Source organism: Electrophorus electricus, chromosome 20 (assembly GCF_041902795.1).
Source record: "Electrophorus electricus isolate QZ-2024a chromosome 20, ASM4190279v1, whole genome shotgun sequence".
Taxonomy (NCBI): Eukaryota; Metazoa; Chordata; class Actinopteri; order Gymnotiformes; family Gymnotidae; genus Electrophorus; species Electrophorus electricus.
Genome location: NC_137516.1, coordinates 7,712,614 through 7,735,714, shown reverse-complemented (window position 1 = coordinate 7,735,714; position 23,101 = coordinate 7,712,614). Strand labels below are relative to the sequence as shown.

Genomic DNA, 23,101 nt, shown 5'->3' with positions numbered 1-23,101 from the left:
CCTATGTCCTCAGAGAAAAGGTCCATTTTTTTGGGTCCTTTATATGCCCTAAAACTGTTCGCAACAGAACCTGTCAATCAAATCAGTTGGCAGTGAATTTGTTTGCATTATCAGAATGACTGAGAGTGGTTTTCATTTCTCAGAACACTGATTTAGTATCAGTGAATAAAACTAACAGATGCATGTAAGCATTATGTAATGAGAATATTGTTCCTGGTCACTAGCTATCATTCATTCACAGCCACATATTGAGTAAAGTCAGCCCCCCCCCCCCAAAAAAAAACCACTAACAAATAAATAAAAGCCTCTCATTAGGCAGCTTGTTATAGACAGTATGACAAACTGGTTATAAAGCTTTTGTGAGAGCAGTTTTGAAGATGACCATCTGGTTCTGCTGGGTCTGCAAATAGGGCAGTGGCTAACTGGATGCTTCACCATCAAGTTTTGGTCTCTGAGCCTTTTGCACTCTTTGTCCCCATGACTTTGGTCACAAAGGGAACATGCTGACATTACGTTAGACCCTAAGTGGTAGAGGTAGCACAGGTGCAGTGTGGCGTTAGCAGCTATAGGCTAGTGTAGATGAGCAGGTAGTTCTTCACATGGATGGTCACCTGAGGAGCAATAGTGTGGGATGAGGCCAACAGAAGAGCTTAGATGTATTCACTGGAATTATACAAAAAGAAAGTGACATTAAACAAAGTTTCATAAAAAAACAAAAAAAAACAAACAAACAACAAAAACCCTTTCCCAACATGAAAACAGTACATTACCTATTCTAGATAAACATGTTGGAGAAAATACATAGCATCTGAAAGGGACTCGGTGGGTTTCCTGTAAATATAAAATGGATTTTTGTCTCATGTTCACATGTAAAGCAGCACTGGTAATGCATAAATCTACTTGTGCATTTAGCCTGCACACGATATGCACAAAAGCACTCCCAACATGGCTTCTCTGACAATATAGCTTGGGAGTTATTACTGCATTATCCATCAAGCCTTGTGCATATAGTGTGCATCTTGCATTCATGTTGGCTCAACCCATCGTGCCATGGCCAGACTGAAATATAATACAACAACAACAAAAGTCAAAACACCATTAAGCTTTTTAGCTCCATAATGTTACTGTATTCCATGTGCAGAGGTGAATATTGCTATATTTGAGCTAAAAATTTACTTAGTAAAATATAATCTAGGTCATATCTATACAAAGACCTCTTCATAACTTTCCTTAGCTTCCTAGTAAATGTAATTAAAAGAGGTCTGTTCAAATTAGGGGAAAATCCTGTCAGGCCTGTATAGTATTCTCATAAGGGAGAATGAGGTGATGCAGTAAAATGTTGTCTAGCTTTCAATTTCGATCACCTGCATAAAGAGTGAGAGATATTGCTGAACAGTTTTAACTGTCTTTTTCTTTTTGTGGCCTCTTTTTGAGTGACATTCAGAATGGGCAATGAATGGGTGATGAATGGCAAGGTATCAAGACTTCCTACTTCTTTAAACACCATTGAATTCTTTGTCTTTGTGCACATGGGTAAGGCAATGGAAAGGGATATGACTGCAAAAGGACTTTTTTTTGGTTGATATGTTGAGAATGTGGAAAAATATTCTTTAAAAAGCCTTTGGGAAAAAAAAATGCATTTCAGAACTTCCATTTTCTGTCTAGTTTTTATCAGCAAGCCATTCCCTAGAGCATCCATTAGTTGACAGCTGGATGGTTTAGAATTTTGCTCAGCTGATTGGCCCAGAGAGTTCCTTGTCTCCACTCCCTTAAAAGGCACTATTTCTTCTTTCATGAGTTTTGTTTGTTTTTAAGGTTTTGTGTTTTTGTTTGTTTGTTTTTTTTGCTTTTTTTAGCAAATGCTATAAATTTGAGATGCATATCATTTCATCTGTGAGGTCCTCTTCATATCTGCTGCTTGGCTCTGCCTCCTCATCGCTGTAGTCATGGAGATTACGGTCCACACTGCTCAGGGGAGTGTCAGTGCTGTCTGATCCTGCCCCATCGGTCAGGCTTCCATTAAGCAAGTTACTAGCAGCGCTCTCCATCTCATCGATGGTCATCTCACAGGCGTCAGCGATCTCATGTTTTGTTGCTGCCACAAACTTTGGGTCCTTTGCATATTTTCCCAGTCCCTCCGATATCAACACCTAGAGGGAGAATGACGACACTGTTGTTTTCAAGTGCAAAATACCCCATGGCTCTACAGCATGAAGTTCCCACTGCTGTCTGCTTAGCAACAAAGAATGTTACTTCTTGAAAATCCCTTGAAAGTGCCATTTCACACTAGAAAGGAAAACTGGAGGAACATAAATGACGCCCGAAAAAGGAAGGCCAATCAATGAAATTCACACAGCTGCTTGATAACTCACCGCCTCTACCAGGCTGTGGGCGCTGCCTCTATGCTGCAGGTACTGACTGTAGTAGCAGGGCGGGATCTGCAGTTGGGAAGGGGTTGGAGTGGCCGATCTGCGTGAGCACTGGCGGCCCTGGTGGGTGTACCAGGAGCTGCGGCGAGCCAATGCCGGTGTGCTGCTGGCACTGGGTGGAGCTCCGTGCCAGTCAACCTGGATCAGTGGTGTAAAGGGTGGCGGTGTGGCAGGGGGCGTAACCCACGAGTGGATGGAGCGAGAAGAAGAGAGTGGTGCTCGGCTGGAGTCTAGACCAGCTACAGCCATCACCTACGCAAAAAAATGAATTTCTTCAAAATAGGATGATTCATTCATTCATTTGATGATTCATGGTTATTCTGTGGGAAATGTGTGAAGGAGTGCTGTCTGGATATACGTTTGCGTGACTTTTAATGTGCACTGAACACCAAACTCAACCACTTATACTATTGTGTGGTAATGTGCCTATGCATTGAGTTAGCTTTAGCCTAAAGTTTAAAGAGTAGCAGTAATTGTCATTTATTGTCTAGGTTACAGAGTAGAGAGCATTAATCAACTGCTGAATATACACACTCTATATTAGGATTCTTATTCACATAGACCTCTTGGATGTACAGTACAGCAGATCCTGCCCCACATGCTGCAAACACTAAGCACAATGTGTGCTTAGATTCTCCAGCATGAATAGTGGAGTGCTGCTTGCCATAGAAAAAGTGAGTGTGTGTTTTTCTTAATGGTACCTGGTGCTGCATCAGTTGCAGAGGTAAGGCAGTATGAGGGTGAAAGCAGGCAGGGAGAGGAAGTTCGTCCTGGCTGCTTCGCCTTCGCAGACACTCGAAGTTGAAGGAGGGCCGGCGAGTAGCTGTGTGGGAGGACGAGGACACTGGTCATCAGGGGGTGACAGTGCGAGCTACACACCACACCCTGCCATAACTACTGTCTTAACTACCCTCACAGAGGCTGTAGCAGGGAAAGATCTAAGAGAACCATTAGCCTTCCAAGCATTTCTCCAAAACATCAGAAAAAATGATAATTTATTCTTTATCATGAGGAAAAAAATTGGTCGTGGATGTTAATGGGAGAGGATTTTATGTACATACATTTCTGACAATAATGTTTCTGTTGATGAATTTGTCTTAAACAACATAATACAATGATGAAACGCATATCAGTTCCAGAGGTCTTATGATGGCACTGTTATTACCAGTATTAGGCAAAAATTGTTACAGGTATAAAAATTTACATTTCCGATAAATCTCTATAGTAATGCATTTGCAAAAGGGGCATGACTCTGCAGTTTAAGTGTTCTCTAGTAGCTCGAGCACTCTACCCACCCACTGCCATAATATTTCACTGATGAAGCACCTTGCACATTCTGGGCAGGTTTAGTTAGGAAAGCCAATAAGGAAGATAAACCTATACCAATGTGAGCATTAAGAAGGTCTTTGGAGTAGACAATAGATGTAAGCTCACTTTGGGGCGTCAAAGGGAGGAGCCTCCTGTTTGGCCACGGCTTGGGTTCCTGGCAGATGGGCTGCTTGTCGTCATCGTTGTAAAAAGACTCAGATTCCTGGAATCTGTGAGGAGTGCCTGGCTCAAATTCACTCCCAGTGTCCTGATACTCCCTCTGCGGCCTCAGGAAGGCAGAAGAGGATGAAGGCTAAGTCATGTTTATTTATAGAGTGCATTTAAAGACATTTAAAGCAAGCGTCAGTCAATGTTCTACACAATAAAATCACAATTTCATATAAAAGAAGTAAAACAGATCACATACTATGAATGTAAAGAGTACAAAAGAACATAAAAAATTAAGAGCTGTTTTTTTTAAATGGCAAACTTTTTCAGAGAACAGCATTACCTGTCCCCACCAAGCATGAGGTCATCCTGAAACTCCTCCCCACTGTAGTACTCCCCTGAGGCTCTGTCATCATCACTGACATCATCACTGTGGGTGGAGTCTTCACGGCAAATGGTGGTATAACAACCAGCTGTCGTGTCTGATCTGGAAGTGATTGGAACATATTGGAAATTCTTTTAGTTACTGTAAAGAAAACAGCTAGCATCATTAGTTTTTAATTCACACAAGTTGATCATAAATGTAAAGAGTTACTGCACATTTTATAGCAAGTTCCATACATCAGAATAAAAATATTGATTATTTAGTGTCAGTCTAAAACAGCATAAAATTTTTTGCTGCAAATTGCACATTCGGGACCATTCAGGATGACTGCGCTTCATTTGCATTTTCATTTGCTGGAACAACTTTCACTTACTATTAGTCATTTTTACTGTGAAATTATATTTTATGTCACAATGGGAATGTACATAATGAATGGATGGACTTTATAGATGGGTTAGTACAAGTACCTAATGTAGGTCTCATAGTATCGTGGTCTGTCCAGTCAGATAGAGTGGTGTGAAACGGACACCCACATGAATGAACAGATGACGGACGGACGGACGGATGGATGGATCACAGGGAGATAGGAGATAAGCGATAAAATAGAAAAATAAAACAGATAAGAGATAGTTTTCTTCAGACTGAAAGAGCAGCAATGACAAATACGACTTGAGAAGATCATGCTGGCTGTGTGGGAACTCTGCAGGCTCTTCATCTCTTTAAATCAGGAACACAGTATGCCACTGTGCATTATGTAACTGAGCCTATTTAGCAAGATGACATTTTATTGTTTACTGTTTAAAATAATTTTAGCAACTCCAAGTCAAGAGCAACAAATCAGTGTCTTGGTGTGAGACTTCATCAGATCGTGATTATGAGTTACAGTATATGCTGACCGATCACTTTACTTGGAACACCTAGACTATCACCTGTAACCAGACTATAAATATATGTGCCCATCAGCAGTATGTACTTTTGTTAAGAGGAATGAAAATAAATTGTTTATTGCACAGCATCATTTCAAGTACAGACAAAGAAGGTTTCACTCACTAAAGCTTTTCCTCTCTCTGGTGTACAATTGCTTATTAAAGCCTAGCTCTTCTTTGCTGTATACTGCTTACAGTTATAATGCAAAACTGAACTCAAATAAAAATCAGATTGTTAAACAATTTGTTACACTACGTAATCCTGAAGGGAGTTCCTTTCTTTCTGCAGAGCTACAGCGTGGTCTGAGTGTTTGAGTTGTAGAAACAGCCTCCACTCTCACCTTTTAAAATGAGACCTTTGGTGCGATTCTCTGTCACCCTTGCGGTTGAGGTAGGGACTCAAGGAAGACACGCCGCGCCTGGAGGGCCAACCATCGCGGAGGGAGCAGTTGGCATGCTGCCCCCCGTTGGCCAGGGCATTCCCGCATGGCGTGTTGGCATTGTTGAGGTTGGAGTTGGAGGGCTCGGGAGGCTTAAGGTACGAAAGGCTAGGGTTGGATTGGGAGCACGGGTGAGGTCGCCGGTTGGGGGCACACAGCAGATGCGGTAGCGGCTCCACCTGGACATAGAAGGGGAGGGGCGGGACCTGCAGCGGGCGCTGGGTGACATTAGTGGAGTGGGGGGGACCTCGGTGGTCTCCGTTTATATGATTGAGGTGGTTTCCAAAAAGGCCACCATTTCTCTGGAAGGACAGAGAGAAGAGGATACGGTATTTCAGACTTGACTTAATCCATAGCTGGGGGCAGCGGAAGCTCAGAAGTTAAGGTACTTGACTTGTAATTGGAAGGTTGCTGGTTCAAGCCCCACCACTGCCAAGTTTCCCCTGTTGGGCCCCTGAGCAAGGCCCTTAACCCTCAATTGCTCATGTGGTACTCACTCATAATTGTAAGTCACTTTGGATAAAAGCGTCAGCTAAATGCCATAAATGTAAATGTAAATATCTGATATTCACTTACATCAGTAAATTGCATAAAAAGTTAAAGGCCTTCATGTGGACATGTGAATTCAAGTTTGCAATAAAAAACCTGTTTGGGGGGGGGGGCGAAGACAAGGACTGGATTCAACATGAATTTCTGCAACTAACCAGAATATTACACATTTCTCAGAATGTATTATACTGTTTCAGAATTCATTGTATTAATATGGAAGAAATACTTAATCTGAAGAAGTTAAAAAACAATGGCACAACAATCCACAACACATTTGCAGGTACAGATGCTATCAAATGTGTGATCTTTTATTGGAATCCTCTTAATGTCCATCTCAAAAATGTAACGCCGTTGTCTACATTGTTACACAATTTGATCCTGAAGCCATTCTCTTTCTTACTGCACAGCTACTGTGACTTTTGAATGTTTGACATGTAGAAACAGTTTACACCGATTCTATTTGTCGTATAAACAAGGCAATACTACCTTAAAAACAGTGGCTTAAACTGTAGAAGTACACTCAAGCAGCTTTTAGTACTGTATTAGGTAAAAGAATATGTTAACCTCATACAAATGCATGTCCAAGCACATACACATTCAGATGTACCATCTCTTAGCCAACCCTAGAGCACCTTGATTGACTCCTAAGCTTTACATTAGCATTCTTTTTCAACTCTCATTCACAGTTCACAGAATGAGTGCATTGGTTTACACTTCAGTTAAATTCACACTATCAGAACTGGAGCTCAGTCAGAGGCATGTACTAATAGAACCATTGTTCTAGAAAAAAAATGCACATTTATATACTGTATCGAAGTGACAGAAATATTCCATTTTTTACCCTGTAAATATCTTCCTCCTCATCAGGATTAAATTCGACCAGGCCTTCATCTTGCAGGTCACATGATATGGCTCGGCGAATCTCAGGGCCAATGTCATGTAGTGTGCGGAGACCAGCCTACAGTGAAAGCAGGATAGGAATCACACACAAACACGAATTACTGTGTTGATTTAGTGCATTTAATTTCAATTTGAATTTCTAAGCTTTTTATTCTCATACTTTTTTATTCTCTAAATCTTACAGAGTGTTTTCACTATAAATACCATAGCACGCAAATGTATGCACCAAGGCAATACATTTCAAAATGCTATAGGCCATAACTGCTGCTAGCAAGTAGGCAGAGACAATGACAAGCATACGGAAAGAACTAAAATGTCTGAGCAGGCTTATAGTGTTTTATCCCACAGACCTGGGAGTCCACGCAAATAACACAGCTATGTGGCACCCTACCTGAAGTGCGACTGTGGTGTTGAGGCTGGATGTGTGCCGTCCCACAAGGCCGAGCTCTTTGCGCTTCTTGAATTTCCTAAAGTAGTCCTGTATCAGGAATGTGGCATAGAACTTCCCCACGGTTATTTCGTCATCTGAGTGAACAGACCACAGAAGGTCACCACCACAGCAAGGGACTAAACAGTAAGTCCTGAAGAACTCATTCAACAATCTAGAGACTTACTATGCAAAGCCCAAGTTCCAAAGTTCGACCATTTTACAGAGAAGATAGAAAAGACAAATGAAATATTGTGTGTTCCAGAAAAGCTGTGAAAGTTATGTTCCAGTAGGTTAAGTGTAGATACCATTGCTGTCGATATACTCCTTGAAGTATAATTACTTTACTGCAGTAAAGGAGAGTTTAAATGTAAACTTCAAAAAGGCCACTAAAGCCTCAGCTTTGTAAAGGCCTTATTCCTCCTCAGCTGTTATCTGTATTTCTATTTATTGAATTCACTCTTTCAGTTTTTCTTAAGCATTTACAACATCTGTGTCATGACTACAATGGCACCATTGCTACCTGTTCTCTTATAATGTCTCCTCAAATAACCATTGCATTTTATAAGTTGGTTTAAAGGTACATCGTGGGCAAAAATGAAATATTCAGTTCATAAGCAGGCTGATCTTAGCCAGTTCCCAGGAAGCCTGGTGGAATGAGCTGATTCGGGTCAGTTCCCGGGAAGCATGCTGTAATGAGCTGATCCGGGCCAGTTCCCAGGAAGCCTGCTGTAATGAGCTGTGCAGTTCTGGCTAAAGAGGTTGCCTAAGGCTGGATTATAATACATGCCTGCTAGCAGAAAATATTATGATTAGAAGAGTTAGTTAGAAACATTCTAGTTTCCATACAAGTAAAATGCTCCTACAGCACACCCAATTACCAAAATTACCAACAACAATGTCAGATGTTCATAAGCAGTCTGTGTACCGTTCATTAACTGGTTTCTGTTTATATTAAAATTGAAAAACAAAAAGCAACTCCTTATCTTTGATTCATGCACTGATGCAGAATTGAAAGAAACGAGAAATGGCTCATTTTTTCTTTTATGATAAGCAGAAACAATAATTTGCCCAAATTTTCATTATGTCTACAAAACAAAGTCCTTCAATTTATGCTGTGTGAAGACATAAGATAGCATTTTGTAGCAGGAAGAAATCATGTACAAGCTGCAATACATTTACATCATTATATGTGAAATCCCAGTGTGTTTATAATTAATTAGCAATATGCCATTTTCTGCTAATAAAAAAATTAACTGTAATAAACAAGAAGCACAAACTATCTCTGCTGCATTTGACCGATCCCAGTCATAAAATTATAAATGTCTGTCTTCATTCATTTGCACAGGCACACCTGAGGTCAAAGGACAAATATAAACTACCAGTGGTAAACTCGGTCAAGTTCAGGATCCCCAAGTTTAGGGGACATCAAGCCTGTTAATGAGGAACACCCATCGTTTCTTGAAATATGTGCTGCACAAGTGCCAAGTAGCGTAAAGTCACCTTCAGGATAGATGGGGCATTTGTTGATTTTGAATAGTTTTAACATTAATCAAACAGTAGCATCAGAGAGGGGCAAGCATACCGAGCTATTGCTAATCGTGACACAATTGTTCAGATATTTAGATATTGACAGGAATGTAAAATGAAATGATTTGAGTGAAAGTATGGGTAAAAGGCAGTTATTTTATTAAATTCAAAGTTTACTTTTTGGGGTAATTTAGTGACATTCGTCTTGCTGCTCTGCACAAGATAATAAAACTGCATAACTAGGCAGTTTAATTTTTCATTGATATGAATTTGGATGGGTGTTTTAATAAATTACAAATTACAATGGCTGGGAAGTCGACTGACTGGCAAGAGAGAGAGAAAAATGTCACAGCCTTTCAAATTTCAACTAGTATGTACTAAAATTGTGTTAACAATTAAAAGTATAAACTAATGATAATCTGTGTTTCAACTGCCAAAACATGCTGTTAAAACATGGTTTGGGGTCATTTTTGACAAAAAAGTCAAGGAAAGTCATGAAGGTCAAAGAATGGATCGTTTTTCTAATTTAGGAATAGAAACGGAAAACCAATTAACGAAAAGTAAACGAACCGTACATGGACCATTTTGGTTTGTTGGTTATTTGATTTTACGATTAGTTGGTGACACTGTCAAACCAAGCTTTTTCTTGTTTTTCATTTTTTAGATGGACATTAAAAGAAACAAAAATGAGAATTGACCCATTTTCCCGTTTTTCACTTTGGGTTCTGAAAATGAAAATCGAGTGACCAAAGGTACACAGATCCAACTAGAAAGCAGGATCCTACTTTTTGTTTTCTAAGAACAAGCACTACAGAGAAGTGTCTGAATCACAGTGAAGATGCAAGATGGGGGGAGAATTAAGTGATAGCTAGCTAGTTCCAAGCCACTGGCTGAAAGAGTGACACGCTCTTGGATGGTGTGAGAGGGACACACTTTAGGATGGCCATGACTTGCTCTAAGAAGCATCAGATTTTCTTTAAACTGCTTTCAAAACCCGTTTATTATATATTTTGGTAATGAAAGAAGTTTTTGTGCAATTTTATCCTTTTTCCGTAGTCAGGTCCAATACTGAAGTAATCAGATCTGAGTACAGAAAAGGGGTAAAATTGTATAAAATGTGATGTGAATTCATTTGAGTTGCAATTAATAACATACTTCCATTTGACTATCTTGTAGAAATTCACCTAATAAATTCATCTGATTTTGCCAAAATGTCAAGTATCTACTATAAAAGCATCTGAACCCTAGCTAAAAATGAGATTGCATGCTTTATTAAATTACTTATTCAACTTTTCACTGATTCCTAAAGTTGGTAAAATACTCTTCTGCTGCTCTGTTTTCAGTGAATTAGGCTATTTAGTGATCAGCACTGCGCCATGTCCCAGTGCGCCAGGCACCCAGCCAGAGGGACACACCCACTGACCAACACACATGCGCACCACGACTACATCGTTCACAATCCCGTTTTCTAATCTCATACACCTTGCTTACATTTGCCTATTTAAACCCACAGGTACCCGACTCCAGTGCTGTGCATTGAGTCGGTCTAGGGTTTTTTGCCTCATTCAAGCCTTTGGCTGCCGAGTCAAAGCCAGAGAGTTATTGACTACTGCTATTTGCTTCTAATTATTTCCTTCATACTTTGCCACTGAGCACCTTTGTTTTGACTATCTTAACTAATAAAGACATGCCTTTTTATCACTCGCGTCTCGCTCCCTCCTGCCATCACACTTCAGAAACTATCAATTCAAATGTGGTTTAGTTGTGCTGTAGGTATGGATATTGCTTAATTTCATCAGTTGCAATTGCTCAAAATATATCCATTCATCTTTGAAATAAATTACAGTCAGGACCAGAGTTTGCCTGTCCTGGCTCCCAGATGGTGGAATGAACTTCCACTGGCTGTCAGGACAGCAGAGACCCTTGCGATCTTCAAACACAAACCTAAGACATTTACATTTACAGCATTTACTTCATGCTTTTATCCAAAGCGACTTCCAATTATGTCTGAGTACAACTTGAGGGTTAAGGGCCTTGCTCAGCTCCAGTACTTATTGTAGGGTATTGTTTATTGCACCTATTGTCTGTTAGAGAGCATAGGTGTTTTGCACTTCTTGGCATCAGAATTGATCCATGTATTTCAACAGCATTCCAGTTCAATGGTATCATGAACTCTAGCCTACTGTACTGCCTAAGATACATTCTGTGAGTAAACAACAAAACACTTTTGTAAGTTGCTGTGGACAAGAGCGTCTGCCAAATGCAGTAAATGTAAATGTTGATAACAGAAGACTCGCTGCCTTTCTGTGACAATGCACAAGACCCTATTACAGCATTAATGCTACACATTGCAGAACTTTTGTTTGGTAAATCTAATCCACTCATACTTGCTTAACTCCACCCCCACCCTGAAAAAAGGGGAAAAAATCTATTTCAACACAGATTGTGTCTGTGTGTGTTTGTGTACACGTTTGCATAAACGTTAGTGACCTTATGTACTCTTGAAATAGCTAGTCTCTCACATTTGTAACCTCATTCTCATGAAAGAAGACTTTCCTTTGCTTGCTCTGCAAATTTCTGAATAACTTATATGGAGAAATGTGCCCCTAATGTAAGCAGAACTTAACAATTGTTGGGTTAAAACAATTTAAGGGAAGACAGCAACATTAAAATAAGGTGTAAACAGGGTGTGTGTGTGTGTGTGTTTCTAACCTCCTGCAGGTGGTACCACTTGATCCAGAAGTTTTGTACTAGTTCTCTTCCAAATCCTTTTAATCACAGCCCTCAGTTCCTCGTTGGCCTGTTCCAAATTTCCTGATACACACATATTTTACACACACACAATCACACAAATAAATCCATGAATGTTTGATACTACATTAATAATTCAATGACTAGAAGTAAAGGACTTGGAAAAACCAAATAGAGAGAGTCCAGAAAAGAGAGAGAGATTCCCTTAGCTGAAAAACCTTTAATAATGAGATTGTAATAAATGAAGATTGATGTACTCACCTTCGGTCTTGATCTTCAAAGCGGTCCTGACCAAAGCAAAGAGGGTGGCATTGAACATGACTGTACCATCACTGTTCAGAGGCATGTTCATGGCAACCAGACGCTAAAAAACACAATGCACTTATGTCAGTGATACACAAACACGCACAGATACAGGACAAATTATGACATGATCATTCATTTGCCTCATTGTGTGTGTTTGGGTGTTCTTGTGTGTAGTGGTGAAAAATGAGGGAGACAGAGTGACAGTGCGCGTCCGTGCCAGTGTGAGATAGTGTAGCAAAAGTGTGCTTTGTAGAAAAAGTGTACCTTTGTTTTTGTAACTCTACGTGTGGTTTTATATGTTATTTGTGCAAATTTGTGTCTCTGTGTTTAAAGTGGCTGTGTCCTAATAGGTCCTCTGCTTTACAATAAATATAGTTTGTCCATTTATTTTTCTGCAGCTCATTAGTGTGTCTTCAGATTTCACTTTTGAGAGTATTCATATCCTCAGTGTTACGGGTGTTGTGGGTGTGTGAGCATTGTGGGGCTGTGGGTGTGTCCGCACCTTACAAGCCACTCTGTGGGGACACAGTTTGCCAAAGCCCAGTGGCGGTTGAATCCTACGCAGCAATGTTACCACATCCAAATGCTTAATCCTACCTCTGAGACAAAGGTGCATGTTCAGTAGTGCCACACAGACACACACAGACACAGACTTATCTACATAAACACAGAAGGCCAATAAACTCACTTTGCCTCCGGATCATATTCAGACCAAATCCTCTTAAATTCATCCAAATGATGGGGTCCTAGGATCGACCAATCACGTGTCAGATAGTCAAAATTGTCCATAATGACAGCCACAAACAAATTGATGATCTGGAAGAAAGCCCCCCGCACAAAAAACAAACAAACAAAAAATAGGCACAGTGAGGGCCATTGCATGTGCATGGCTGGGTATGTCTGTGAATTTTGAAGGAATGAAGAGTGTATGGTCCACATAATTATCAAGTACCAGGAAAGCACACAGCATGTAGAAGCTGATGAAGTAGATGATGGCAAAGCCATTCCCACAGGTCTTCTCCTCGCCAGGGTTGTAGTCTGACTCAGAGTCACACAGCTTACCGGGCAAGCATGCCAGCATGATCTCCTGCCAGGCCTCACCTGTAGCACACCTGGGGGGGGGGGGGGAGCACAGAGTTAGAGACAATATTTTCATATTGTACTTTCTATTTTTGCAACAAATTTATATTCTGCACATACCTAAACAGGAGGAGTACAGCTTGCGGAAAAGTCTGGAAGTTGTTGTTGCGGTTAATGTGAGTGCCGTCCACCATTGCTATCTTTCCGAATACCTAAACCATGAGCGAGTATGAACACAAAATCAACACTTAGCACAAAACTGACACCTCAGATCTGAAGCCCTGACCCAGTGGCTATTCTTGCCAACCTCGGGTTTAAGGCACCAGTAACTAATTTTCTAGCCCCAGATGTGGCTCTGGTGGTCCTCTCCAATAAACAAATTCAAATTGAATCAGTGACTTTAATCAGCAAATATATTAATGCACTGTGGTGACATTTTACGCATAGCAATCTGTTATGTTATGCACTTAAATGGCAGAATGTTGATCCTGGATGATTTCTAGGTGAGTGCAGGAAAAATCCCGAAACTAGCAGGACGCCTGCCACAGGTATTAGTCACCCTGTTCACCCTGTTCACCCTGTTCGGTATACTTTGGTTAAACTGTGATTATCTCCACCTGCAATAATGGGTGAAAAGACATCCATATATCTTGAATTTTTACCTGCATCCCAATGACAGCATAAATGAAGAAGAGCATGGCTATCAGTAAAGCAACATAGGGCAGAGCCTGGGGGAGAGGGAGGGAGAGAGAGAGAGAGAGAGAGCAAGTAAAAAATAATCAGCATCCTATGCCTCTTCGGTATCCTGTTGTTTGATGAGTAAAACTGGTGAAGGCCACAGAGCACACCTGAAATGACTTGATGAAGGTCCAGAGAAGGGTCCGAATGCCCTCCCCTCTGCTCAGCAGTTTGACCAATCGCATGACTCGAAACAGACGAAAGAACGTGATGGATATCCGAGCACTGTCCTCTGTGTTCTGAAGCCAAAGGAAAAGCAGGTGAGTGAACATCTACACAAAAAACCCAACAACAACAACCTAAAAACAAAAACAAAATATAAAAAAGGCACAAAAGGGGTAAAGGTCATAACATGTGACAAAAAAAATATAAGATGGAAATGGTAATGGGAAATGTATGCTTTTAATGCATTTCTAAGCCCTTGATATGCCTACAAGTCCCATCAGAAATCTAGGTGAAGAAGAGTCACAAGAAATCACACATAGCATTTTGTCATTTCATTTTGCTTGTGTGTCTGTTAGTAGGTTGTGTGTAATTCTATGCATGCTTGAAATATTACAAGGAGGAGTGGAGAATATCATCTATGTTGACATAAATGTTCATTCCACAATCAAATATTGTGAACAAGGACTCCTTTCCCATCTGTTGGCTGTCACTGTCCATGCCTTTGGCTCACTCTACTGAGACACATGTATTAAGTAGTTTTGGCCAATGAACATTCAATGAAAAAATGTCTTTCTTCAAAAAACTACAGTACAAAAACACAACAAAACCAGCTTTGTTGCGAAAACAGTCAAGGCACACACACAGAAAAAAAATATGAAAACATCTAACAAGAGACCTTCACCCAAAATGCTAACATTACAAAAAATGAATGATATCTAGCAGAGGCTAATTAGCACACATGCTAAATAACCACCACTACTTCTCATCGTTTACTATGTTAGCTTAACTGGGTGAAGTATTCCTTTAACACAACATCAATCATTAGTGGAGGTATGGGGCTTCTTACCCCCGGCTTCAGAGCCACAATTACAGGAACTTCTGTCTGCTTAAAGATGAAAGGGCTGATGTTACAAACTCCCTACATGACACTCTTAATATAATGTCATTAATGTCAATGAAGGCTAGTAAAGATTAGGGTTGTAAAGAACTAGTTGCTTTTCAAATCAGGTTACTGGGCATATCGCTAAATTTAACATGCAGGTTAACTAGTGATGTACGGTTAAAAAGATGCGTAAACCCTAAACTTCAGGGTGTGCCTAGATATTTAACTGAAAAAATAGCAAATCAAATACATAAAACAAACGTATTTATATCGCTACTAGTTTACTGTGAGCAGCAATTCTTCTTGTTTATCATATCTTTAAATTTCTAATATAAACTTTAATGAATTCATATGGCAGTAAAATTAATAAAACCTTTTACATGTTTTTCCAGCTATGTATATCTAATGATATATGTTTGTTTTTACCCCCTGGTGTAACACGTAGTATGTTGGTTTGGTTTTTGTAGTCATAGAATTGTGTAAGATGTTATATAATTTCTGTTGATTCTAAACAAATCTTTCACATGAACTGTTTACTACTGTAAAATGTTAACTTACTGCCTTTCTGAGTCAGTTCTGCCAATGTAGTAACACTAAGTTTGTGGCACTATCTCTCTGTCTGTCTGATCCTCATCTTGTCTGATCTTTCTGGGTCTCATTATTCTATATAATGCAAAGTTATTTTATTTACGTCATCTTAAAATGTATAATTGCTCGTATTCTTTGAACTGTTCTTGTTCAGCTTAGGCTACAAAAATGTGAGTAAATACTAATTCATATTTAAAAAAGTATGTAAACAGCATTTTCAGGCATTTACCGTCCATTACATCCCTGTTGTTAACTTAATTAACCTAATTGAGGATTATTAAGGATAACTAAATAAAGTAACTGGAAAAAATGGCTTGTACGAAGAATGTTTACACACAGTAGGTTTGGGAAACTATTATATTGCTAGCCTGCTTTTATTTACCCACACTCTGCCCTTAGCTTTTCAAAGCCAGCATTTACATTTCAACCAACTGTAAACAACAATCATAAAAAGACCTGTCATCACATATCTAAAGAAATTTATACTCAGGCTAAGCTACAACTATCTCAAGAATTTATCACTAATTCTTATACAAGGTTTAAAGCATGTGTGTGTGTCTGTGTCTGAGAGTGAATGTGTACACTTATGAACAAACAGTAGGCAGTAGCAAATATTCACAACACATAAATTCATTTGTAATACAAAGCATGAAACATCGGTTCTGTGGGGGTGTAGGGTCTTGCAAATACCTTAGAGGGCTGCTTTTTACACCCAATGGGACATTTTATCCAACCTACCTACTAATTCATTGACTACACCAGCAAGCTGGATCACGCGCGAATGTTCTTGCAGGTCTAAGACTTGACTAAGGAGAGGCTAGCGCCTCCTGAAGACTACAAGACCCTTCACTTGAGAGGGAGAAACAGTCATGCAGACATGCCATTACTTACATTGATCTCTGTGATCGCAATGTCAACGATGCTACCAACAACAATTAAGGCATCGAACGTGTTCCATGCATCGGCAAAATAGTGCTGCTCACAGCCACCAAGCAAAAGATTTGCAAGGAGAGAAGAATGAGAGTGAAGGAAAGGTGGAAAGGAAAGGAAGCAAAGACAGAAGAAAGCCAAAGTTATGATGATGCAGCCAGAGAAACAGTTGAAGAGGGGGCACTGAGACTCAGACTGCTCTTTTATGTTGATGAAAAGTACTGGCATTTCGTTGAAGACTATCAGAAAAAGCAAATTCCTTGTGGAGCCCTGCTCCTCTTATCTAGCATAGTTTTTACAGAACCCTGTTATAACCTACTCACTTAAATTAAGACTCTCACAAGCACGGTGCCTCCCCATCAGAGTGTAACTACCATAGATACAGACTTAAAAGTACAGGCTCTAGAATTGTTGATGAGCATCAAGTTCATTTGTTTTCTATACTTTTAATCAAATTAAACTACATTAAACCACTACATGTCTATTATCCAATGTTTGTTTCTATATGTGTTTTCTAATTTCTACTTGCTAGTGTTGCTAACAACTAATGGAATTGCATTGAAACAAAAAGCCTTAACCTAAATACATGCCTAATCCCTTCAATTAAACTGCTGGACTGTATCCAGCAATCTACATGTAGACCGTAGGGGCCTGGATCTATGGTATCCACTCTGAAAGTCAACCTCATTACAGACAGTACAGACAGGATCACGCCAGGGTGATGTATTGTACGAAACCCACACCCTACGAAGACGAGCCTATGAGCGAGTGACGGAGGAAGATATATGGAGGTAGGAATGAGAGGATGGAGTGAGCACGCTCCAAGGCTGTACTCACATCTACCTGACTCAGAATGATGTCTACTACGCTGCCAATAACGACCAGGGCATCAAACACATTCCAGGCATCGCCAAAATAGCCCTACGCAAAGAAAGTTAGGCGTGCAGACAGGAAGGATGGGAGTGGGGAGAGGAAGGGGACCAGGAGGATAAAAAGGAGAGGGAGGGAAAAGGGGTTAGCATACTACTCCTTGGGATAACACTAGGGATGCATTTGGGAAGCCTTGGAGAATAGAGTAAATCCTACATTCAGCCATTACCAAGGCAAACAGGGCCAAAATGACAATATCTCCAATTAGGCAAGCAGTGGAACATGTTTTTTATGGTCCGAATCACGGAGAGCAGGGTTCTCTCTAAAGAGTAACATCTGGCCACATACCCTAGGTTTGAAGGCGATGAGTTTGAGAACCATCTCCACGGTGAAGACTCCCGTGAAGACCATGTTGAGGATGTCCATGGCGTAGTTAAAAAGGGGAGACTGACCATGATGCTGCGTGGAGGGTGAGGAAGAGGGAGGAAAAAGGCTGATGCAACTCGACCTTCATGTTGTCATACATGTGTACATTTACCTTTAAAAAAAAATCACTTGCATTCAAAGTATATAAAGAATGTAAAAACTTAATTCTTATAGTACAATAAAGGAATAGTAGTATCATTTAATACTTAATACACTTAATATTGAATGTATTGCTTATAAACCATAAAACCCCTATCAGTCCTCTGTTCTGGCTACATCCTCTCACTTCCTGCTTATTATCAATCTTGTATTTTCCAAGTAAGCCTTGGAACGTGTATATTGGCACGTTTCTCTCTAACTTCATTCTAAATTCTCAACTGCCTGAGACTGCACCCACCGGCCTGCTTATCTGACACGCACATTTTTCTTCAGATTTTACTTCCCTTAAATCCACAGCAGTCACACCCATACCCAAGTAATCCTGTTTGGAAACGGTCTTGGTTTTCAGTAACAGGCCTCTATCCAATCCCTTTTGCAACTAAATTATAGAAAGACTTGTAGCTTCACAGCTTCATGTTTTTCCCAGGGCCTTTTAATCTGGTTTACTCTAGACAGTACTGAGTCTGTTTTAGATTATGTCTGTTGATGCTGGGTTCCTTAATATTCTCCTTCTCTTCAGAGCAGCTTTTGATACCATAAAGTATAACACTCCTTTCTTGATTGTGGTTCACTGATGTTATGGTTTATACCTTGTTTCACAGGTAACTTTGGGGGGGGGGGGGGTCTGGGCTTAATTTTCAGTTATGCTGATGAGATTCAGACATAGTTCTTCCTGTGGTTTTGTCCTACGTATGTAGATTTAAATCACTGGATGCAGACAATTTATTGAAACCAAAGATAAAAAGTTCTGTTAATGGGTCCTAAAACCTTGATTTTCAGATTCCTGGAACTTTACTACTAATAATTATATTTCCATTAGGTTGTTTCAGTGGTGGCGGGTGAAAAATATTCTCGGTGGGGCCGTTTGTGAGACTCGGTCAGTTTCAGCAACCATCCCAATACAAACTACTAGTTCTGAAGAATAGCCAATATTAGTTAATTAAAATCAAGAGACTAATGACAATTATCATTAGCTGCAGCTATGTGCTCAGATATAAGGTACAGTTGGCTTCATTAGTCTTGTTCATATTTCATATGGGATTTTATGCATCAGTTTAACTCACATACGTTTGGTACAAACCCTGTAGAAGTTAATTTTAGCTTGCATTTTAAAAAGTTTAAGACTTTGTATAAATCTATCAAAAGGAAAGCTCACTTACATCACCACTACCTAACCTTCGTAGTTTTAAAGCGAGCCAATCTTAGCTCAGTTCGCCAGAACCACCAAACACCCAGCTAACGCTTGATAAGTAAGGCTAGCAAGCTACTAGTTACACACGTTAGCAAGCTGGCTATCTCGATGTGCCGGAACCATTAAATTAATTACACACGCTGTTAACCAGCTAGTTAGATAAGTTAGCGAGCTAAGTTAACGTTAGCTAAGAGTCAACACTAACGCAAACCTAGCTATATATAAATGAAAAACTACCACAAACTACAGACAGCTAGGCATGTAAGTCATTTCAGCAACAAGTAGTTTCCCCACCAAAGTTCTCTCAAATGGATAATGGAGAGGCGATCTTATTAAAGTGGGGGGACACCTGAAACGCTGTATCTTGATTAACCACGTTTTTCATTGTCAGTAACATTAGACGTTCCTACGCCACCACTGACTAACTCGTCATAGGGCGACAAATGCAGCGTCCGTTAGGCATCCGTGTCGAGGACGTTGATTGGCTAAATTTATGTTGCCATGTGCGTATCTTGTCTCGGCAACGGTCAGCAATTGGTTGCTCTGATTCTCTGACTGAGCGATTTTTCTTTAAGAACTATGTGTGTTTATTTTGAAAACGAAAATAATTTCCACAATTGAGAACATTAGACATGTTCTTGTGCAACATTTTCTTGTGTTTGTAAAAGGGCTCTATAAAATATATTATTATTGTTGTTGTCGTTGGTGTTGTTGTTAACCACCTACAATGTTATCACCCTACGTGCGTCTCTGAGCTGTTCTGTTTCCTTATTACTTGTAATCCAGCCCACCTGCTAGTTTGACTATGACTACTGATTCTCCTGTGTCAAACCTGCGTGGGTGTTGACCGCTCCTGTTTATGATGACCACAAATCACAGATTAGCCCTGATAAAGATCCCTCACACATGCTTTTTTCCTCTCATACATTACAGTAGGTTGGAAAAGCTAGCAGTTAATCCATTATGCAAATGGGTCATGCTTTTGACACCTGCTATCTTTCATTAATTGTTAGCCACAAAGGCTGGTTTGCATGCATAAGGTTCTTATTTGTGCCACATTTGTTTAAACCTTGTAATGACATTTCTTGAATTCATTCCTTAGGTACATCTGTGCAATTTTGCATGATGGAGCAACACTAGTGGTACATTAGTGAAACAATGCCTCACCTGTATGGCCAGGCAGAGTGTGTTGAGGATAATGAGGACGAACATGACGTATTCAAAGCCTGTAGAGTTCACCACATACCAGAACTTATACTGGTAGCGGTTTTTGGGGATGTATCTCCGCAATGGGCGAGCTTTTAGAGCATATTCCACACACTGACGCTGTTACAAAAAAAAGGGAAAACTCACATGCATCTAAGAAGCTCAGAGCTTCAGCAGGAACACAGCTGTTCCGTTTTAACCTCACACAGCTGTACAGCTTTAAAAAGGCTTTTCTTACCTGGTTCTTGTCTAGCTCACAGTTCTTGTACTCCTTCTCTCCCTGCTCCTGGAAGGTGACAATGACGAAACCCACAAAGATGTTCATCATGAAGAAGGCGATGATGATGATATAGATGATGAAGAAGATGGAGATCTCCACACGGTAATTGTAAATAGGACCCATGTTCTCTCGGTTGGAGTCTATGGCCTTGTATAAGAGGCTTGAAAGTATATGAGAGATGAAAGAAAGCAGAATGTGAAGGTGAATGAAAGGCATTTAGATTTGACATAAATTTCTTGGGTCTCTGTGGATGCGTGTGGACGCAGAATGTAGGTGTCCATACGCTGGCCAGCCTTCGAAGGTGGACACAGTGAAGAGGGCCATCATAGCCATCAAGACATTGTCAAAGTTGAAGTCACTGTTGTACCAGATCCTTTCACGTACTTGTGGCAAGGCATTTTCACCAATATTATACAGAATGTATGTACCCCTAAATGAAAAATAGGGTGAGGGGACACACACACACACACACACACACACAGACAAATATTCCTAGCACAATACTTCTTCCAGTCTACAATAAAGCCACAAATGTAGCATTCATGTAAATCAACCTTTCCTGTGTTCAAGTGATTCAAGGTAATTCAACCTTGTTGTTTTACTGGATTAAAAAGCACAGCTGTTTCCTGCTATGAGATAAGGTGATGCTAGGGGATAAGATTAAAGATAAGTTAATGGTTCAAACTAAATTTTACATAAAATCTTTTGTGAAATGTAATCATTCATAATGAAATGCAAAAAAAAGAAAAACATGCATTCGTGCCAATCTTTACTGCATATCTGTGTTGACTACACTAAATGTAATACTTACTTGCATTCATCTGGGCTTGACTTAGCTTCATCTGTGCAGCGGTAGAACTTTCCCTTGAGAAACAGATGTTACACATTTAGTTCAGCTCTGTTTGTTAGTGAACTATATATACTCAGACTGAGTTACACTGCTCTTACATCTTTGTAAGAGCAGTGTAATGATGCTCTTTGTCTGTCTGTGTCCATTGGTGTTACCTTGAATAGCTGCACGCCGATACAGGCGAACATGAACTGGAGGAGAGTGGTGACAATCATGATGTTGCCGATGGTCCTGATGGCCACAAAAACGCACTGCACGACATGCTGCCGGGGGGGTAAATGACAGCAGATTCAGGAGATCACAACAAAGTTCAAAATATATCCAAATTGCAAACATTATTGCACTGATTCAGGACCTGTAAAACCTTACACAACTTAGCTTTGAATGAACTGAATTAGTTGTCAAGCTTGTTAAGTCTCATTTTGGCCATGGGCACAACACCCTCCTTCCGAGAGTAGCTACTAGCACAGAAGTGCCTGCTGCCCTGAGCTGTTGTTTATTTAACACAGGTCCATTAAAATGCTCTTTAGCAGCAGCGCACATCCCTGAAGGAAGCCCCTCCATCAGAGCTATCCGCATATGAATGTGCACCTCACAATGTGGTGTGTTCCTTGTCGTGTAAAGCCCCGGGTAAAGCACAGGTAGGGACAGAGCAGGACGCCTTACCTTCAAACCCTTGGCCCTGTTGATGGCCCGCAGAGGCCGGAGCACGCGTAGGACTCGGAGGATCTTCACCACGGAAATGGCCGACGACCTGTGGATGGCAAAGCACAAAGCTCACAGTCAGCCCTGATGCACAATGATACACACCAACAAGACTAAAGCTGTGTCCACACTCCACACCAACAAGACTAAAGTTGTGTCCCCACCCCACACCAACAAGACTAAAGCTATGTTCCCACCCCATACCAACAAGACTAAAGCTGTGTCCCCACCCCATAAGAACAAGACTAAAGCTGTGTCCCCACCCCATAAGAACAAGACTAAAGCTGTGTCCCCACCCCACACCAACGAGACAAAAGCTATGTTCCCACTCCACACCAACAAGACTAAAGCTGTGTCCTCACCCCATACCAACAAGACTAAAGCTGTGTCCCCACCCCACACCAACGAGACTAAAGCCATGTCCGAAACTCTGACCTATCACTATGGTAGTGCACTACTTTGGGGTTCCTCCATCTTGTAGTGGTATCCAAAACTATTGCACCACATTGTTTAGTTTGAAGATTTGCATACAGCTTCGGCGAGGAGCAAGAGATGATGGCAACATCTTCAGGAACCTCATAGGCCTTTACAAATGAAGTATTAGGTTAAGTGAAGAAATGCTTTCGGTTTTTCAAAGTTCTTTCTGTAAACACAGAGGTTAAGTGTATAGTTGCCTAGATTGTTTTACCTTTTGGGTCAAATAATTGTGTTAAAATCTTTTTACAAACTAGCCAGCCAATTGGCTGGTACTGCACCAACTGTACCCTTTTTAAATTACCTCAGAAACCAATTAAGATGTTGTCAAACTTGTTTAATGTTATATAATCTGCTGTCACAAAGTAATGAGCTAACACACATAGCATAGTGCCCAAAGCCATTCAATACAATGACAAATTCTGGTTCCTATAAT

General features: G+C 40.4%; 1 protein-coding gene across 19 annotated transcripts in view; it reads right to left on the bottom strand.

Annotated features, from left to right (window-relative positions):
- Positions 1 to 1,394: 1,394 nt before the first annotated feature.
- Positions 1,395 to 23,101, bottom strand: part of cacna1db (calcium channel, voltage-dependent, L type, alpha 1D subunit, b) — a 66,822-nt gene continuing 45,115 nt past the window's right edge. For 8 of the 19 annotated variants that reach the window (XM_081703229.1, XM_081703232.1, XM_081703228.1 and 5 more), the window contains 26 exons: positions 22,153 to 22,240; positions 21,642 to 21,749; positions 21,448 to 21,500; positions 20,920 to 21,066; positions 20,595 to 20,796; positions 20,318 to 20,476; positions 17,722 to 17,832; positions 17,341 to 17,424; positions 16,465 to 16,548; positions 14,048 to 14,176; positions 13,862 to 13,927; positions 13,320 to 13,411; positions 13,072 to 13,231; positions 12,808 to 12,935; positions 12,622 to 12,718; positions 12,075 to 12,177; positions 11,775 to 11,876; positions 7,497 to 7,630; positions 7,047 to 7,163; positions 5,558 to 5,958; positions 4,758 to 4,784; positions 4,249 to 4,392; positions 3,864 to 4,024; positions 3,131 to 3,252; positions 2,373 to 2,681; positions 1,395 to 2,150 (listed from right to left, as the gene is read on the bottom strand). In XM_081703229.1, the coding sequence (XP_081559355.1) occupies positions 1,863 to 2,150; positions 2,373 to 2,681; positions 3,131 to 3,252; positions 3,864 to 4,024; positions 4,249 to 4,392; positions 4,758 to 4,784; positions 5,558 to 5,958; positions 7,047 to 7,163; positions 7,497 to 7,630; positions 11,775 to 11,876; positions 12,075 to 12,177; positions 12,622 to 12,718; positions 12,808 to 12,935; positions 13,072 to 13,231; positions 13,320 to 13,411; positions 13,862 to 13,927; positions 14,048 to 14,176; positions 16,465 to 16,548; positions 17,341 to 17,424; positions 17,722 to 17,832; positions 20,318 to 20,476; positions 20,595 to 20,796; positions 20,920 to 21,066; positions 21,448 to 21,500; positions 21,642 to 21,749; positions 22,153 to 22,240 (3,616 nt within the window). In that variant the 3' untranslated portion in view covers positions 1,395 to 1,862. Of the gene's footprint in view, positions 2,151 to 2,372; positions 2,682 to 3,130; positions 3,253 to 3,863; positions 4,025 to 4,248; positions 4,393 to 4,757; positions 4,785 to 5,557; positions 5,959 to 7,046; positions 7,164 to 7,496; positions 7,631 to 11,774; positions 11,877 to 12,074; positions 12,178 to 12,621; positions 12,719 to 12,807; positions 12,936 to 13,071; positions 13,232 to 13,319; positions 13,412 to 13,861; positions 13,928 to 14,047; positions 14,177 to 14,949; positions 14,986 to 16,464; positions 16,549 to 17,340; positions 17,425 to 17,721; positions 17,833 to 20,317; positions 20,477 to 20,594; positions 20,797 to 20,919; positions 21,067 to 21,447; positions 21,501 to 21,641; positions 21,750 to 22,152; positions 22,241 to 23,101 lie in introns of all 19 variants that reach the window. The other 11 variants (XM_081703236.1, XM_081703237.1, XM_081703246.1 and 8 more) reach the window with 6 other exon arrangements.